Source organism: Pezoporus occidentalis, unplaced genomic scaffold, assembly GCF_034315485.1.
Source record: "Pezoporus occidentalis ecotype Australia unplaced genomic scaffold, CSIRO_AGI_Poc_V1 ctg24, whole genome shotgun sequence".
Lineage (NCBI taxonomy): Eukaryota > Metazoa > Chordata > Aves > Psittaciformes > Psittacidae > Pezoporus > Pezoporus occidentalis.
The window spans coordinates 116,590-135,437 of NW_026914285.1; the positions used below are offsets into that span (position 1 = coordinate 116,590).

Consider the following 18,848-nt stretch of genomic DNA (forward strand, 5'->3'; position numbering starts at 1 on the left):
CTCCCCTCGCTCGAACCGCGCCGCCGCCAGCGCGATGGCCCTGTCGTGTTGCTAGGACACCGAGGCCGCTCCCTAGCAACGCGCCCCATCGCGGAGCGCTTTACGGCAGCTGCGGACTCTTCCACCGGGCCCTTCCACCGGGCTCTTCCCCCGTCCCCTCCCGCGGCGGGGAGGGCGGCGCCGCCATGTCGTCGCCGGGGCGGTGCGAGGAGGTGGACCAGACGCTGTTCGTGGGGAACCTGGAGAGCCGCGTGCGGGAGGAGATCCTCTACGAGCTCTTCCTGCAGGTGGAGGGCGGGCCCCCGGGGCGGGGCGGGGCCGGGCCGGGCCGGGCAGCGCCGCAGCCGGGCGCGGCGGACGGGGTGTCGCCGGGGCCGTGCGCGGGTGAGATCGGTCCGCGGGCCGCAGCTCCGCGGTGGGGAGCGGCATCGTTCGCCGTTGGAACGCAGCGTGGAGTTCGGCTGGTAAAGAGCGAACCCGCCGGCCGGGTCTCTAGGCCGGTCCTGCCGTCCCCAGGCCACCGCGCACGTCTGGTTTTAGCCTGCTCGCGAAGTGCAAGGTTTGGTGCCGCAGTTGGTGAGGAAGTTAAATAACGTAAAGATGTTCTTAAAATCCCCAGGAAAAAAAAAACAAACAACAAAACAAACCAAGTGGTTTTTACACTTTCTTTAAAATATTCTGAGCAAGAAGGTTTTGGTCAAGAATTTAATTAGGAAAAAGCAGTGTAAAACCTGAAAATGTGCTGAGCAAGGCTAATAGAATTAACACGGCACTGTTAGGAATGATGTGCAGGTGAGGCTCTGGACTTCCACCCACAAATGACCTTTATATCAGAATGGTTTATGTTTTGATGCATGAGAAGATAATAAAAAATCCATTGGTGGGTTTTTCATGGAGCTGGGGAGAAATACTATGTAGCTGGCCCTGTTTCAAACCTGAGCTTAATTCTCTGTGGAAATAAAGTACGCCAAGGAAGACAGAAAATGTTAAGACACTGAGTTGGCCTCAGTTTTGATCTCACATTGACAGCATCTCTGGCTAAACCAGGTTTATTAACCTGATAGTAGTAAGGAAAATGGGGAGGATATTCAGAGAAGAGAACATTACATTGCTAGTGCAAGCATCAAATGACAAGACGTATGATGACAGTAGTTGCTGATCATGGGTTTTTCCTGAAGTTGTTTATGATGTGTTTGGTTTATTTTATTTTTTTTTTTTTCTCCTGCCATGATCTAGCAATCCTCTGTCAAGTTAAAAGGTCCCAGACTGACTGGGCATTTTATCTGACAGCACAGTGATAAACTTGCTTCTACCAATGCACTGATTGCCTCTGTCTCAGAATGAATCTTGCTTCCTTCTGGTGAGTTCAGAAAATAAAGAGGGCAAAAACAAAGAGGTGGGCAGAATCATCTGTTCTCTTGCTGTTTCATTTGCTAATCAGGACTAGTTCTACTCACCAGTTTTATTCCACTGATTAATCTGCTATTTGTCTCGTTAACCAGTATTTTCATTGAAAGGCCTTTTTGTTTGGTATGTTCCAGCCCTTTGGGTTGCTACCTGTGTTCCCTTATATTCCTAGCTTTCAGTTTTTGACTTTTCCCTGAAATTAGCAAAGAAATATTTGTTTCTTCTCTTCCTGCCCCCCCTTATTTTCTCTGCAGTATTCCTACCTGTTTCCAACACTAAACAGCAGTGTGCTGTTTAACTGCAAATCTTGGGTAAAGAAAGCTTATCTTAGCAGAGGACATGACTAATTCCATACAATTTCTGGTACAAAAGTGATAAAAGTAAGTGGATGCTCCCAAATGCGGTTTTTCATGACTTTTCTGCATAATCTGCAGCACTCACCCAACTGCTGACTTTTATCTGAGTCTTTAGGTCATCCTGATAACACCTATTTTGATTTTTTTTTGTTCTGTTCACCTTATTCTCCATCGGGTTTCTCTGTCTTTTGCTGCAACAGCATGTGCTGCTCACTGCAGTACTGCCCTTTCTTGGGAAGTACGGAGTTCAATATTCCTCCTATGCCGTGGTCCTAAAGATTCACTCCAGACCTGTAGTTTTTCCCCTCATCAAATTATGAGCAACTATCTAGTACTTCTAAACAATATTTTTCTTTATGAACAGGAAGACTACGTATTTAAAAGAACAATCAGCAAAGGATTCGAGTTTGTCATTTCTAGTTCTTGAAGAACCAGATCATCCTCATTAGGCAAATATTAACCAGAAGACTGGATATATGTAATTTAAAAAAATGCAGTGTAGTGCAAAACAGCAACAAAAACACCTGAAGGAGCCAATTCAAGCAAAAATAAATGTTCAGAATCTGACTGAAATCCCTTCTTTAAAATAAACAAGCCCCCAACCCAACCAACCAAAATAATAAACCAGAAACAAACACCCAAACAAAGAAAAAAAAAAAACAAAACAACCAAAAGACCCCAGCAAAATTCCAGATATTTGGAAATATGAGATCAACATTTTAAAGATTCCCTGCACAGGACAACCTATGTAGTATCCATTGCTGTATACCTGATCGCCCTCTGCACCACTAATAAAAACAGTACGTTATCTTTGATCCTTTGTGTTTGTCTACATGAATTCCCTATTTTCACTAGCGTTGGGGAGGTGGGGGTGTTTCATTTTTTAGTAAAAGCATCTTATTTAATTGAGGATTTAGTTCATGCACAGCTGGCAAAAGCATGAAGCAATCAAACATTATTATCACAGACAACAATCCTGAGTATCTTCAGTCTGACAACATGGAGGCTATAATAAGGGAGATGGCTGCACATCATCACTTTGAATGCTCAAAGCAAACTGCAGATTTGTTGTTTGAGAGGAATCCTAGGAGATGCAGAACAATAAAGTACACGGCTTTCTGTGGCTTATTTTCTTTATCTGAGCATATGCCCTCTATTTATTTTGAATGTTTAACTGTTTATGCAGTTTAATTGCTGTAAAGCTGTTAGGAGTTAACTTGTGTTTGCCTGAAGCTACAGATGACTTCTGAGTAACTTTTACTGCAAAGCACCTATTGTATCAGTAGCAGTAGTGGAAGGCAGTTCTCCTGATAACTGCTGGGTTTTTATTCAGAACAATGAATTCTCCATCTACTACAGTAATTTAGACATTCAGTGTTTTTTTTGCTGCTGGATTTTTTTGTAACTTACGTGGCCTTCATTTCTCATACTGTATCCTCCTAAAGTTAATCTGTGGCATTCTTAACACTCCAGAGCTGTGGCAGGAGACTGCTGTTGGCTGCTTCTTTTTTCTCTTTTTGCTCTGCTAAATCAGCCATACAGACATGTAGTTTGTTTTGATGAGAAGCTGTTCATTCCATGACTAACGCACTGACTCCATCTCGTGGAGGGAAAATTCATCTTTGATATCCATTAAGAAAATGAGTTTCTTTGAAATGGAGACCGTATTCAGGGTATCACTGCTTTAATTTCGTCCTAGAAGTACTATGCAAGGATTAAAATGTTACGTGTAGGCATAGTTGGGACTTTTCACTGAAGGTACTTCAGCCAAAGAGTGTGGTTTGGGGATTTTGTTTTGTGGATGGGATTTTGCAGGCACAAACCCAGTATGTCAGCTGTAGTGAGATGATGGGGTCTCCTGATTCCTTGCTATGTAGTTGTAAGGAGGGTTAGGCAGTACAGAAAACTTTTTTGTAGTGGTTCCAGAAGCTCTACTCTCTATTCAGCTTTGTATTCCCACAGTGCTGATGCTGACCATTTTAGGAATTTAAGCAAGAGTAAAGCATATTTATGGATCAGGTCACTTTTACATAGCTGATATTATCAATTTGCTTAGTTACGTTAGCGGTGCAAAGCAGCCCTCTGTAATAATTGTACTAGCAGCTGCACATGCATTAAGATGACTTCTGCTATGGAATAAGTAAATTAGTCTTCCCTATTGCAGCAGCTGTCAGTGTATTTTAAAAATAAGCAAAAAAATCTGATTATTAAAGACTCAGCATCATCCATGGGCTGATGCTTCATTCCCTTTTAACATTTGCGGAGCTGATTTTTGTTTGTAGAAGGCTCAGAATTTGAGTTTGGGGAAGGTGGAGAGACATCTTTTAAAAAGATTCTTCTATGGAGAAATTTACACTCTGACTATGGCAAAATACACATCATTATGAAACCATCAGAACAGAATGAAGTGTCAATCTCTGTTAATTTCTATGAGAAAATAATACAGATTTCTTTCAGGCTGGACCACTAATCAAAGTGACGATTTGTAAGGATAAAGAAGGAAAACCTAAGTCTTTTGGATTTGTCTGTTTTAAGCACAAAGAATCAGTGCCTTATGCAGTAGCTTTGCTGAATGGAATCCGTTTGTATGGAAGACCAATTAGAGTGCAGTTTCGGTTTGGTACGTTTAGTAATCTCAATGATTAAGTCTTTGTGAATGTTTTAGTTTTAATGACTATTTTTGAATCCTAGAGGCTTTTACAAAGATGTTGATTTATAGCTGGAACAAATTACAGTCCATTTTTTCAAGAAACAAAAACTTTTTGTGGCTTTTGTATAGGGGAGGATTCAGTGTTTGTATTTTTTGTTTATTAAGAGAATACAGTTGTTGGGCTCAGAACAGCCTTAACTTGCAAGACAGCTCAGACCACACTGTATGAAAAACATAGCAAGACAGGTTTTCACACCAGATTACATTTAGGAATCAGGGTGTGTCTTTAATTTTCAGTCTGGCACAAAGCATTGATTCAGTGGGTGCAGCAACTATCAAGCTGTTTGACAGCTTTTATACTAAAGCCACAGGCTTATCAGAGCTGCTGTTTTAAATTGATGGGATTATAGTTCAAAGCATGTAGTCAAATCAGAGTCACATCCTTCATTTTATGTTTATGAAAATAAACTTTCTAGGAAGCTAATGATCAGGCACTGTTTGCAAACTAAACACTAAGGACTCATGTTCCCACTGGGCACTGTGCCACTCCTTGCTTTTCAGGCTGTAGAGAGCAATTGCTGACTTTAAATACAATTGCTGAAGTTCCTAAAGTCAGAAGCATGTCCTGTGTCTGTAACTGAATGGGAATTACTGTGATCTTGGTTACTTCAACACCCTGATTTATGCTTCTGTTACTGAGTAAATGATAAATGAATGTTTTCAAGCAGTAAAATGATGCTATAAAGCATTCACCAAAAAATGGCAAATACTTTATATACTACGTTACATATACTTATATATAAAAGGAAAACCTTTATATACTACCTTATATATACTAGCACAGTACAGATGCCACAGAACACTTCCTGTGGTTTTAGCTTGTTAACTGAATAGCTGTAACTGAATAGTCATTATGCTCTTGTCTTATCTACAGGGAGTTCTCACTCAGCAGAACAGAACAACCCTAAACGTGGTTTTGAGAACTATACTGACTTACATTCACCTTCATATAGGTAACAAAGATCACCTGTGAATAAACTCAATGATTTTAAAGACGTTTCCTAAAGAAAATCAGTTATGTGGTAGAGCAGTCTTCAAGCTCTTCATTAAAACAGCTGTTGATGCTTTAATTGCATCCTTGCTGACTTGCAGAATGGGCTGTAGTTAACATTAGGTTGTTCAGCTTGCCAGAGGTTCAGTTAGCTTGAACTTTCTACTCTTTGTTTCTGCTAGATACAGGGCCATAAGAAAATACTGAAATATGCTGTTTGTACTTACAATATTTGCAGTTGGTGGGGGAAAAAAATCTGACAATTGACAGTATTTTCAAACCCCACTGAGTTTATATCTGTATTTTTTGTGTGTATACCTATAAGCAGCTGTCATGCACATATAAATGCACAGGTATACACCTGTTACAATGGAAGTCTGAACACCCCAGATTCAGTATTTTTCAATGTCTCAACATTTTCAAGTGTGACAGAACTCTCTGTGGAAGTTAACTTCCATGATGAAATCTAGAACCCTTCTGTATCTGCACTAAAGTACATGTGAGGATTACTCATTACTTGAGCTTTTGAGTATATTTTCTTTGTTTTATCATGTTTTTTTCATGCAAGTCCAGTTGCTAATATCTCAGTTCTCCTCTTGGATATTCTCATTAGGGCCCAAGAGTTAAGTCTCAGCACTGTGGTAAGCAGTATGTGGTGGACATCTAGTCTTTGTACGTTTGATTGTTTTTCCTAGATATCAAGAGCTGTATGGAAGCCCTCCAATTCCTGTTACTCCTTTTCCAGTGAACAATAGTCCACCTTGTGAATACTCGGGCTTTCCAAAGATGGTGAGTTTGTGTTAAAAGTTAAAAATTTGGGAGATTTTTTTTATTATATTGACTGTATTCTGCATTTCTGCAAACAATGGTACTTATTTAATGGCTCAAAATGGGATCTAGGCTGCTAACGTTGACTGTATTAGGTCTATTTATTTTAGCACTTAAGCGTACTATCATAATAGGGGATCTACCAAAGCATTTTCTTACAGCAGGAATGTTTTAAAAGTTAAGGAGGCTAAAAATGTCCAAGTCTACAGAGAGAGCTCTCTCCTGTACTGTGGTCTAAATCAAATCTCCTTGCTGAGTCAAGCTAATCCAGTAAAATTACAACCGTGCGAGCAATAGCTTCTTCATATACAGCTATTTCAGTCATGGAACCTCTTAGCTCTTCTACTCAATTCAGAAATACCCAGCAGAAGTTTGAAATGTCCTAAAACCAAACCTAAACCTCATCCAGAAAATCACCACTGCTCAAGTTAGGGCAGCAACAGTTTTAGAGTTTCTGGCCTGAACCTTTACATGCCCATGCAGTTCTCACATTCATGATTTCCTTTCACAGCAGTAGACAGTGAAAACCTGTATTCATTTCCACTCCAACAGACTCTGGTCCTGTCCTAATCTCTTGTGGCTGAGATACTCCACAAGGCAAGGGAACAGGTCTCTTCAGATGGCAACCTGTGGGCCAAACCCTACTCGCTTCCATCATGGAGCTTCTGAATCTGATGAGTATGGATCAGTAGGACTGAAGAAACCCATCATTTAATGTGAGGTACCAACTGTGGACAGCAGTGCTGCTGCTCAGTCTGACTGGGGAATGGCCAGCTCTCTTTAACTGAGGAAAGGGTGAAGTCTGGATAGATGACACTTGCTAGCTGCAATCTGAGCAGGAAAATGGAGAGGGCTTGTTCCCTGTTGCACAGATGTGGTAGTGGCCTGCCTCCCTTCTTCCCAGGCTGTGGCCTCAGAAGGGCCGGTGTGTGCACAGACTGTCACATCTCCTCCACTGTGGTTGGAAGGCTTGGGAGTGTTCAATCTCCCGCACTGCTCACCAATGAGCTCACTCCTCATTAACAATGCAGTATGTATACCCAGAGACCAGGCTCAGCAGACCAGCACACACAACCCACTTCATCCCATTTTCTGCTTCCTAAAAGGGACGGAATTGCAGTATGTCTCCAGTAATAGTCATGTGCAGCTTCAGCAGTTAAGTGGTCTTGTCACATGTACACCTACACAAATCTACCTCACCTTTCTTTGGGTGAGCCAGGCAAGTTACTTGGAGTCTTCCTGCACATATAACACATGCTCCCCATCATTTTTCTGGTTACTGCCAGTCAATAAAAAGCCACTCTTTTCTGACCTTTGTAATTCTATTTCTGTATTTGGATTGTGCATTTTGTATGAGAGGGACTCTTGGAATACTTTAGGGACTGGAGCAGTAAACTGGCCACTTGCTGCATTGTTCTGTGTGCTTTGATCTCTGGATTCACTATATCTCATTGGAATGCCTTGTTCCACATTAAAATTAGTTAAACCAGGTTAAAAGAAAAAATTGCAAACATGCATTTACATTTACATTCTTTACATAACGTCTTTACATTAACAATAGGCACTGAAGTTACAAATGTTTATAAAATACACAGATGGAGAAATGAAAGGAATGCCGTATTTGATTACCTTACACAAGGACTAACTGGCACTTTAAATCAGATTATATCTCTCTTCTAACTATGCCACTAAAAAATTGTCTATTTTTTCTAACTATACTAGTTGATATAATAAATACGTAAGTTTTACTCTCAAACGATCTGTGTTATAATTTATCAGTATTTTCATTGTATAAGCCGTAATGCATGCAACATTAAACCCTTCAGAACTTCCTCTTTACAGTGTTAACAACCCAAGTTTCTGTTTCTCTAGGTGAACAGTTTAGGACAGCAGAACCCAGTACAGAGTCCAATGGTTCAACAATTTCCTTATCACCAGATGACTCCACCACAGCCTTCAAATTTCCGCTTTTCTCCCTATCAGAACCAAGCTGCAAACTTTAAGTCTGCACAGAGTTCTTTTGAAATGGCCCTGCCACACTCAAGTCACTGTGGAAGGCAGCAGGTGGATCAAAGAACCTATAAAAGAAAAAGAGAACACCAAAGTTATGACAGTGACACTAGCTCTGAGGGTGACAAAATGAGAGAAAGAAAGAATGGCGAAAAATACAGGAAGTGCAAAGCCAAGAGAAAGAGGCACTAATACTGTGTAACTGGGTTAGTCTTTATGTTATTTGCTGCTTTTATTTGAGGGGAATGCAATATTTCATCTTTGCACTTTATTAAAAAAATGAATGTTCAAGATTCATATTATTTTTGAAAAGTTTTATGCGTAAAGGATACTGATAACTTTATTTAATCTCAACCTATTTAAAGAGGAAAGTACTATTTTAGGTATAGGAAGCATTTAAGAAGATAAAGTTTTCCAAATAAAGAAAAAAACCTTGTTGATTCTCTCTTCACCCAAGAATCATGGAAGGCTATTATTTCACTAATACAGAAAGAAACTTTATGAAAATACATGATTTCAGCCACTCATGAAGCATATGTATCATGTCCATCACTTATGGAATGTATTTCTGTGGCTGGTGTGAGAATTCTCCGGAGCCACTGAAGACGTGAGCAGGCTAGAAATTCATCAGAGAACATCAGAGATGTGCTTGTCACTGAAGTACTGTAACTTTATTCTGAATTAGCTCTGCCGTTACTTTCAGTTAGAATCAGTTTGTGTGGTTATTGGAACTGGGTTTTTCCAGTAGTAACTTTGAGGTAAAATACAGGCTACAGGGTAAAATACACTGGCTACAAGACTTAACGTATGTATCAGTACTAAAATGCATGTATGTACTTTATGGCTTCAGTTATGTACTGAGTAGAATTATATGCAATATATGCATCTTTCTGTAAAGTTACTCTCTAGTGTTTTATTTGCTTATTTGAGAATCTTACTGTTCATTGTAACAAATCAATGAAAAATTTTGTATCTCATCTAAATGACAGCACAAAAGCATAAGTCAGTGAAGTCGGTGCTACCTCTTAAGAAGGAAAGTTTTCCCTAGCAAAGGAAGAATAAACTGTCTCATAATGTGATGAATCAAAGTAGTCAAATGACCCATTTTTTATCTTTCACAACTCCCACCTTTAGCCTGTAGACAGGTGCAGAGCTATTGTCTTACCAATACTGTCTTATGCAATACCAAGTACAGGTGAAACACTTTTAAGATCCTATTAAATGAGAAAGCAAACCACTTGGTTTTCAGCTATTTCATATGGCTTAAAGTCAAGTCTTCTGTTCAGAGCAGATGTAGGCTTCAAATTGACCCTGATAGTAAAAAAAGACTTTGATTTTGTTAAACTCAGTTTTCTTGGTTATAATGCTGGGTTGCTTTTCATCATTATACTGGTATTGAGAAAGAATACCCAAATTTACTGGTCTAAAGGTGATGTGTTTTACAAGCCAAGATGACTTTCAGAAATTGAAAAGCATTTAGCCTGCAATGATTTCTCTTTTGTCTGACAAGATAAAATACAGCTATTAAAATCACTTTCTCAAGACACTGCTTTTAATTTGCCCATCACTTCTTTAGCCTAAGAGGCATTCCTATAACACCACAGTATGGCATCCTCGGAACATCATTAGCAACTGAATTCAGCCTTCTCTAGAAATAACTTTATGTAACAAAGGTTTGTGCCTTAAGTAAAATGTCTTATATTTTAAGAAAGGTGTTAGGTCTGCCCAATCCGTTCATCAGACAAAGGAGAAAACGGATGGATGCTCAAACCAGAGTTAGTCTACAAAAGGAGAAGCTTAGTCAGGTCTGTGCTAGTGTGTCCTTACCAGGCGTCCAGGCTTTCCCAGCGGATAGGTAAGATAATCTGTTCTGTCCAATTATATTCTACAAAAGGAATGTCAAGGAGGATCATACTGCATATGGCTGACAACATATCAACACAGTTCTTCTGAAGGAATACTTTTTTCTTACCTTTCTTCTTCCCAATCTTCTCCCCACCACCTCCACTGCCCCCTCTAGGAGATACGGTTTTTAACACCTCTCTCTATTCACTTAGTTAGAACTCATCAGTGTGTTAAAAGTCATATGTGAATGTGCTAACATTACTTTAGCCAAAACTAAATTTCTTTCATACATCTGTTAAGACGTCACTTTTGTCGGGGCCCTGATGATATTTTAATTACATCGTCACCATGATTAAGAAATAAAACAAAAAAATCCACAGTTCAGCTTGGCCTTGACCAAATGCTTCTTCAACCTCCTGTTTCAGTCACTCCAAGAAAATTTTCATTAATATTAAATGAGTGTTTTCTATGTTAGTTCTGATTATAAATCACTGTTATTTGTCCTGGCCTTTCATTTCCTATGTTACTGGCTGGCCGTGAGACCCTGCTTTCCCTGCTGTCACACAGGTCTTGCATTCATTTCTCTCTCTTTTATCCCATGAATTCAATACACAGGTATTTCTGTTACAACCTCCCAAACTTCGGACAAATCAGTATTGCTCCGTCGGCGATTTCCACACACGCTCTGCAGCCGTGGGATGCCTTGACGCACGGCCCGCCCAGGGCACCGGGGGCCGCAACCGGGACTTTCCGGGTGTGGGGAAGCGGACGGGCCTCGCCGGGCCCAGGCTGCGGGGAGGGGAGGGCTGGGCGTGGGCCTGCGGCTGGAGCTCAGGCTGCGCCCCGGCTTCTCCGCCTCCGGTGCCTCTCCCCCTCAAGCGGGCTCTTGGGCCGCGGGAAGGAGCCATGGCCGCAGTCCGGGGGAAGCACAGCGGCTTCTACGGGCGCCAGAGTCCCACCGGCACGAGGGTGACAGAGCGGGGGGCGAGCGGGAGGAGGTGTTACGGATGGGGCTGAGGGCGGGCACCTTCCCCCCACGGCCTGCCTGCTGCCCCGGGGGCAAAGCGGGGCGCTGCGGGTGGATGCGTTGAACCTGCCGGAGTTCATGTAGGATTCGCGGTAGCGCTATGCAGAAAACCCGCAGCTAATGACAGCGGGTATGTGCTGGGGTCCGTCCTTCGAATTTGCAAGGAGGGAATAGCCTTTAGGCCAGGGTTTCGTTCAGCACAGATAGGAGCAGGAACAGCGTTTAAAGCAGGGAGTGTTCGTGACCAAGCCTTCGACTGTGTTCTTCAACAGTAAAAGGAAGTATTTCAAACAAACAGTGCTGTATGTGTGTGAACCGTGGCAAACATTGACACCTGATAGCGAAGGGTGAGTAGGTGCACAAGCCGAGGTGTTAGCGAAGGAGCGCATGCACGGTTGTTGCGTGTTTGTTAGCCGTGGACTGCCGTTTAATCATTCGAGTTTTCGCAGAAAGCACAACAAAATTGCTGTGGCAAATACCCAGGGTCTCGGAGCACCTGCGGCATGCGTTTTGGATAGGTGGGGTTTTGCACCACCTGCCGAAGGGAGCTGTAACTGCATCTTCTAGAAACGGGTTTAGAACGGTGCTTGCTGCGGCACAGAACTTACCCTCAGGTGTGCTGAAGTCACTCTGGAATGTGGTGTATCCAGTCCTGAAGAAACGTGGGAGAGTTCGTATTTGATTACCTCTATTGCACTTGCCTCGAGTGACTTCTGAAATTGACAGCAGTGCACAGACCTCATGTTCTCCTCAGTTATGTGCACAGTGCAATTACTAGTACTTCATCTCTTAGGGGCTGAAAGGAGTTTGCTGTTCTTTAGGTGTTAGCAGTGATAACTTCCAATAGCTAGGTTGTCAAATTGGGGAAAAAAAAATACCACAGGATTTTAAGTGTCAAAGTTTTAAGGAAGGTTTGCTTGTATTTGACATAGAATATCTCAATTTGGAAGGGAACCATAGTGATCATCAACTCCTATGCTTTACTGTTTGGTATGTGTAAATAGTGTAAAATCAAGCTGAAGTGGTGCTTGATATCCTCTTACACCAAGTTAAATTGTTCTAATAAGAACGTAGATCTCTTTCATCCTTCATACCTTGTGTTTGAGTGTGTTGGTGGGAGAAGATAACAGGCAAAGAAACGTAGACCTTATTATAGCCCAGAATAAAATAGCTCCTAAAACTGCCTGTTTAGTAAACAAACAAACAAAACCTATTTTTTTTTCAGTCTTTCAAGTAACATTGATACCTTTTTCTTTTTTTTTAACAGAATCGCAGCCCTGAAGAGAATGTTTTTTTCTTCAGTAAGTTAACGTACTCCTGGTTTAGCAGGTGAGAATTTACTAAACTGCCTGTTGGTGTTCACTGGTGTTCACAGAACTGTAGAGCACACATTTATGTTCCACACCATCATTCTGGCTTGAGCCAGGGTTTAAGCCTGAGATTGCTGTTAGCTTTTTGTACAAAAATCAAAATTTACGACTTTAGAGGTCATGCTAAAATATTTTGTGGAGTATTGTTTATATGTAGTTAACAGTCATTTTACACTGTATCTAATGGCATTATTTAAAACATTAACATTTTGGTAACTAAGCACAATATTCTTGTCACAGTGGACAACAAAAAAGGCCAAATTAGGCTATCATTTTTTATTGTGTAAAGTCTGCCAATAGACAAAAATGAAAATAAGGATTCCTTTATACTCCATGTAGTGATACAGCAATTTGATACATCTTCAGGAATAAATACTCAGCAGTACACATAAGGACTTTTCCAAGTAGCCAATTTCATGCTCGTTTTCTTCCCTCTTTTATGGTAGGCCACGTTGTAACTGTAGGTCATCTGCTCATAAGGCCCAGCAGTGTCCCTGCACTTACTTGGGAAAGTTTCCATTCAAAAATAGGAACTGAAAGTTCAACTATGTTGAGTAACACAGCTTCCCATCGGTTAATATTTTGGATGTTATTTCAAACAGTTTCATGTTACATCTTGTGGCCATTACTCACTTTTAACATTTTCCTTTTTTCTTCTTTAAAAATCCTTTGAATCAGATATAAACAGTTCAGAAATCTAAAAGTGAGAAAAAAACATTTTAGGAATATAACAGTTTCTTGCTTTATTCAATATTATTAATTTTAAGGAAAACATGAAAATGGTGTTTATTGTTAATAAACTGCGACAAAATGATCAGATTGCTTCAAGGATTCAGAGTATTCGGTTGAACTCTGGCCCTGCTGAAATTAGGAGTTCACCACCAGTTTCAGAGTAACTTTGGTTTTTACCAATCCTCACTTTCTACACCTTAAATACAATAAGTACACTAATACAAATTTTCAGGTTTTCTAGACTGTTACTAAGTGTTCTGAATGCAGGACTTCTATATGACATTTATGTATTCATTATGTCAAAGTAGTCACCCAAATGTTCAAGCTATTCGATCCTTTGTATGTTTTAACCGATTTCCCAATGCTCAATGAAAGATGAGAGGGGAAAAAAGCATGTAAGTTCTGCTCAGCAAGAGCTTATTTAGCTATGAAATAACTGAATGCGATTAAACTAATGTTGTGAACATTAGTTATATCTTTTCACTCCAATCACAAGCAAACACAATCAGTTATGTCTTATACTCACCTTAAGTGCTTACAGTCTAAGTGAATCAGTCTCAAATAAGTGTTACATATTAAATCCATAGTGGTATACAATTTTTCTTTAGAATTCAGTCAATCTGTAGATGGCATTTGTTAGACCTGTTTATCCTCTGGCAGCAGCGAGTTTTAGGATTGAGATGAGTTATGCAGAATTCTTGAACAACAGTTCCCCTCCGGTACCTCTTAGTCTGCTTTCCTTATGTTTCAAGAGCTGTAACTGTTAGGGAGAAGCTGTGTTATTTTTGCCTTAATTTATCAGGCATAAGGGAAATTTACTTTGTATTAATGGTGCAGGTTCAGTAGATGTTTGGATGGCCCTTGGACAGTGAGGTCTATCCCTGAAAGAATTTTACAACCTCCAGAAAAGTGTCTCTGAGTCTTTATTTTCTGTCCTGTGATAAACACAATGATACCTACGTTAGCCCCAAGGCCAGCACTGGCACTGACTGGCACTGGAGTAATACACGAAATGCACAGGCGCTGCACTTGTGTTGCGGTTCTCAGGGAGGGAGATCTCCAGCAGCTTGAAAGCAGTAGAGCTGCCACTGAGAGGAGACACACTCCACTGTCTATACATGTGTCTCTTGTCTGGGACTTCCTTTAAGTTAGAAGATGTTGTCAACATTAATCCTTTTGAATTTTCCCCACATCTTACCCCCTTAAGTGGGCAAAATCCCTTTGTTAAAATTTTAACAGCTAAAGATCTGCTGTAAAGAAGCTTCCAGTTTGCTTGTGCTGAAACCCACTAGTTTAATGTTGCTACCTTGGTTAAAGCAGAGTTGCAACTTAATGAGTCACTGTCCCTGGGGTATTTAAAAGACATATGGCACTTAAGAGACATGGTTTAGTGGTAGACTTGGTAGTGTTAGGTTAACTGTCTGACTCAATGATTCTAAGGGTCTTTTCCAACATAAATGATTCTATGGTAATGTAGTCCTGTGCCAAAAAAGGTATTTCATTCCAGATTACAACAGTAAGTTGGTAAGGATGCTACACATTTGTTTACGAAATAGTATATTTTCCTATAAAGAAATATGGGATCAGAAATGCAGATATTCTGGGTTACAGAGGTTCCTGAGAATTTGCTTTTCAGATGTGGCCATCTGCTTAGGCTCTTCTTACTTCAAGTCAATTTTAGTCTATTTAAGGTGACTGTGAATATGTTCCACTATTTAGTCTGTACCATTTATAGGGTTTTTGATTATGATTATGGAGTTTATTTATATGAATTAAATTATATCATTAGTTTTTTTCAGTTAGTAGTTCTGCTGGTTTTGTCTGCGATATTTCATGCTGTCTAAATTAGTTTGTTTCTTTCAGATTAATATCTATAGGCTATAAGAAGCCATTGGAAAGGTATGACCTGTTTGAACTGAATGAAGGAGATTCACCGTACACCGTGTGTCCTAACTTTGAAAAGCAATGGAGAAAAGAAATCCAGATGTCCACCACAGGATCAATGGTAGCTACAACTCTGACAATAGGCAATATTCTTTTCTGAATGTATGGAGTCTAGAAGTTGGAGCAGATTTCTAGAACCTTACGTATTGAACAGCCTCTCTATTCTGTAGATCACAAAGGCCATTCAGTGTTGTGATCAGGGATCTCTGGTGTGGCTATTAGATTTTTCTAAATTGTTTTAAGTTTCAAATTTACCTCTTACAAAGATCATATGTTATATTTTAACACTTTAAGGGATGTGGAATCTACTTTGTTGATTAATTGCCATCTTTGTCACAACTGTCCAATTAATTTCTCTCTGAACTTGTCTGTTTCTGTCTTATCTTTGCATCTCTAGTTGAGGTAGAATAAAAATCTACCTGAAAGTCTATCTACTGATAAGATAGCTGCTTATCAGTAGATGCCCTGGTTTATAGAACACACAAAACAGGCTTCAGTTTTCTTTAATTTTAACAATAGTGAGTTTTACAGATATTTTGTTTGTTTGTTTTTGCCTGAAGTATTCTATGTGATTTTCATGTAAACCCTTGACAGTTTCAGTCACAGTTACTATTTGGTTGTTGTAGTTAAAGTACACTAGGAGCTCTGTAATGTTAGGAAGTTCATGAGAGAGAACCTAACCTGTAAGTCCAGTAAGAGTGTAGCTTTTGTTTTTTAATACAAAGAAGAGGGCTTCTCCAGAGTCTGACCTTACTTTATCTCTTCAGTGTTTTTCTTAGCTATTTGTAGATTTGTCTTTTCTTCCAGTGATGGTTTGTACACACCAAAACCTTTTGTACCAAAGCATTCAAAAGTGTTTTTCAATAAGGATATTTTTTCCATTCAGATACTGGTTTTATTGTTCAAATAATCTGTCCTTCATCACTATGTTAATTAAGAAAGGCTGACTCTTTTTTTTTTAGCCCTCATTAGAATGTTTGCAATTGCTTGAGGTACATTCAAACTGAACAAAAAATAGTCACTTGGCAACTGAAAATATTCTGAAGGAGTGGAAGGGTTATTCAGCCTTAAATACAAAGTTGGTGTGAGCCTGCTACAAATATTAACGCATTGATTTTGAAGCTTAGCTCAGCTTTTATGATACTTTTTTTGACCTGTAATAATCATTTGAGGATTAAATTATTTTCTAATTATTTATGTGGATGATTGGGCAATTCTAGAAATTACATTTATCATTCCTTGAAAAACCGCTGGCTAGGCTAAATAAAACCAGACTTCATTTCTTACATGAAAGCTTTTCTTTTAACTGTAGGAAATGCTCTTTTTAAGATCATAAGTACAGTGATGGCTTTAGATGGACTTGATATTACTTATTTTATATTTATAAATACGGATAAAGTTCAAAAATACTTTTTCTCTTAATTCTAAGCATATTTTTGTAATCTTTCAGGCTTCTTGTATGAAAAGACATAAACCATCTTTGATTTGGTCATTATGGCAAACATTTAAATGTGTATTGATTAAAGTTTCATTTCTGAAAGTTACAGCCGACATTCTGGCTTTCATGAGTCCGCAATTAATGAAGTAAGTTTTTATTATGTTTCACTTTATGATCAGAAAGTAACAGCAATAATAAAGCTAAAGGGTTTCCAATATCAAAAGCAAACCAAGGAACATCTTAGGTGTGTAAAGATTTTGTTTGCTCCCCATTCCTGTGATTATCTGAAAATGATCTACTGAGGGAAAGCTCAAAGAGATCAGGAATCTCTTAGCCAAAGGACTGAGATGAAACCAGTAGAACTTCAATTCCATAATATTGTTTTTAAGTATTTAATATATGTACAAGAAGATGTTAAGAAAAAATGAGGCACCAAGTTATTTAACTTCTCTGCTTCTTTAACAATATTGTTCCATCTCTGTTGAAAAAACCCGCAAACCTAAATATATAATAATATCTACAGCTTCAGCATTTGATGTGAAACTGCAGTGACTGTTGTTATCATGTTGGCATCATGAGGCTGGTGGAAGTGGTTTTTGAAATCGTGCTTACCACAGAGGTGTGAAGAATTTATCAGATACCTGTGTGTTTATAAGGAAAAGAATTATTGTTAATCTCCAAAATCCGAGTCAACGTAATCTTGAACAAAATCTTCAGCTATAAAATCTGTCTGAAGACATCTGGTTGCTGGTTATTTAAGATAACCTTTTACTAACACAAAAATAAGAATTTTCCTGTAGATTTTTTTCCTCTCTCACTTTCATGGCTGATAGCTGCAACCTTTCTAAGTACAAATATCTAATTGTATTCTGTTTTTTTTTTCTTTTATGCCATTATTTATTTATTCACCATTGTCAGGGATGTCAGTAACAGCACATTCATGGCTAAAATAGCATTTGAGAATTGTTTCTAAGCTAACAGATTGGAAAACACAGATAGGACCTGCCTTCTTTATAACATAGTATTTCTTCGTGACCTGTCACCATATCTAAATCCAAAATGGACTTAGTTAAACAAGTTTCCAGTATTTCAGCTTATTGAACTTTTATAGTTGTTTTAATACACAAAATGCATCTTTTTTCCTTTGTTTTCAGAGCAATGATAGTGGTCAGTGAAGATCATCCAACTTCATATGGGAGTGGATATGGCTTTGCTATTGCCCTGTTTTTTGTGGTTCTCTCACAAACTCTTCTCCATCAGTTATACCAACGTAACAACATGCTTACTGCAGTCAAAATCAAGACTGCAGTTGTTGGCCTGATGTATAAAAAGGTAATCGTGTTTTCACTTTTCTTTGAAAACAAAGGCTAAAATAAAACACAGAGTGTTAAAAGACAGTGTGCTCTACCAGCACGATCAAAACCCAGGATGTTATACACTGGTGACAGGCTACAGCAGATTGACTTTGTGTATTCTGATGATTATTTATTTATAATAATCTAGAGTTTCAGCAGCATTTCTATTGGGAGACTCTAATCCTGAAATTACATACTTTTGTCAGCCACCTGTACAGGCATAATACTTGGGCAGTATGTAGAAACTGATCTCTTCCTACTTTGGTTATGGATCAATCTCCTGTATTTACTGAATGAACTGAGAAGACTTTATAGGTTGGATGTCCAGGAAAAAGCAAGGGTATAAGTGGTAACTGTTTTTACTGTACAGTAGTAGTGAATGTGAGAAGCTGAAGTTTGCTATATTGTCTCCTTTGGAGATTGAATATACACACCCCTCCACCACCCCCAATTTTAGTAAAACTGATTTTCTGCTGAGTTGAATACCCAGTAGGTTAATTGTTTTTCAGGTGTTTAGAGGATGACTAACTGCTGTGGAAACCTATCTATAACTTATCCCACCTTTAATAAGAAATGCTGAGGTGGCAGCCATAACACATTGGCATTTTTACTGCAGTATTTAGCTATCAGGCACAAGTTAAGGAAGTAAAAAAATAATCCAGATCTGAAATAAATTACTGTCTTTGTTAATATAAAATTATAAAATATAGTCTCTTTTCTCAAGAGAGCCAAAACAGTCTTTTGACATAGGCTTCTCAGGTATGTTCTGAATCACTACACAAAATTTTACTTACAAGTTGCAAATCAGTTAAAGAAAGGACTTCATTCTCTCAAG

At 39.2% G+C, this 18,848-nt stretch overlaps 2 protein-coding genes and 1 long non-coding RNA gene across 11 annotated transcripts in view; all 3 read left to right on the forward strand.

The window, feature by feature from the left end:
- Window positions 1-63: 63 nt before the first annotated feature.
- Window positions 64-8,593, forward strand: RBM11 (RNA binding motif protein 11). Its single transcript, XM_062622077.1, has 5 exons — window positions 64-287; window positions 4,221-4,383; window positions 5,348-5,426; window positions 6,160-6,253; window positions 8,165-8,593. The coding sequence occupies exons 1-5, from the start codon at window positions 186-188 to the stop codon at window positions 8,492-8,494; spliced, it is 768 nt and encodes a 255-aa protein (XP_062478061.1). The 5' UTR covers window positions 64-185; the 3' UTR covers window positions 8,495-8,593.
- On the forward strand, window positions 1,377-2,578 carry LOC134165383 (uncharacterized). Its single transcript, XR_009965507.1, has 2 exons — window positions 1,377-1,787; window positions 2,128-2,578. It is a non-coding gene; the product is annotated as an uncharacterized LOC134165383 (long non-coding RNA).
- A 2,416-nt stretch (window positions 8,594-11,009) lies between the features above and the next one.
- The window catches only part of LOC134165384 (multidrug resistance-associated protein 1-like), a 32,055-nt gene continuing 24,216 nt past the window's right edge, over window positions 11,010-18,848 (forward strand). For 2 of the 9 annotated variants that reach the window (XM_062622079.1, XM_062622090.1), the window contains exons 1-3: window positions 11,010-11,116; window positions 12,442-12,503; window positions 17,813-17,990. In XM_062622079.1, the coding sequence (XP_062478063.1) occupies window positions 11,054-11,116; window positions 12,442-12,503; window positions 17,813-17,990 (303 nt within the window). In that variant the 5' untranslated portion in view covers window positions 11,010-11,053. Of the gene's footprint in view, window positions 11,305-12,441; window positions 12,504-15,139; window positions 15,282-16,761; window positions 16,805-17,812; window positions 17,991-18,848 lie in introns of all 9 variants that reach the window. The other 7 variants (XM_062622080.1, XM_062622083.1, XM_062622081.1 and 4 more) reach the window with 7 other exon arrangements.

Coding starts and splice junctions, on each gene's coding strand:
- RBM11 (XM_062622077.1), top strand. CDS start 186: ATGTCGTCGCCGGGGCGGTGCGAGGAGGTGGACCAGACGCTGTTCGTG. Junction 288..4,220: donor TCTACGAGCTCTTCCTGCAG/GTGGAGGGCGGG, acceptor GATTTCTTTCAG/GCTGGACCACTAATCAAAGT. Junction 5,427..6,159: donor TTACATTCACCTTCATATAG/GTAACAAAGATC, acceptor TGTTTTTCCTAG/ATATCAAGAGCTGTATGGAA.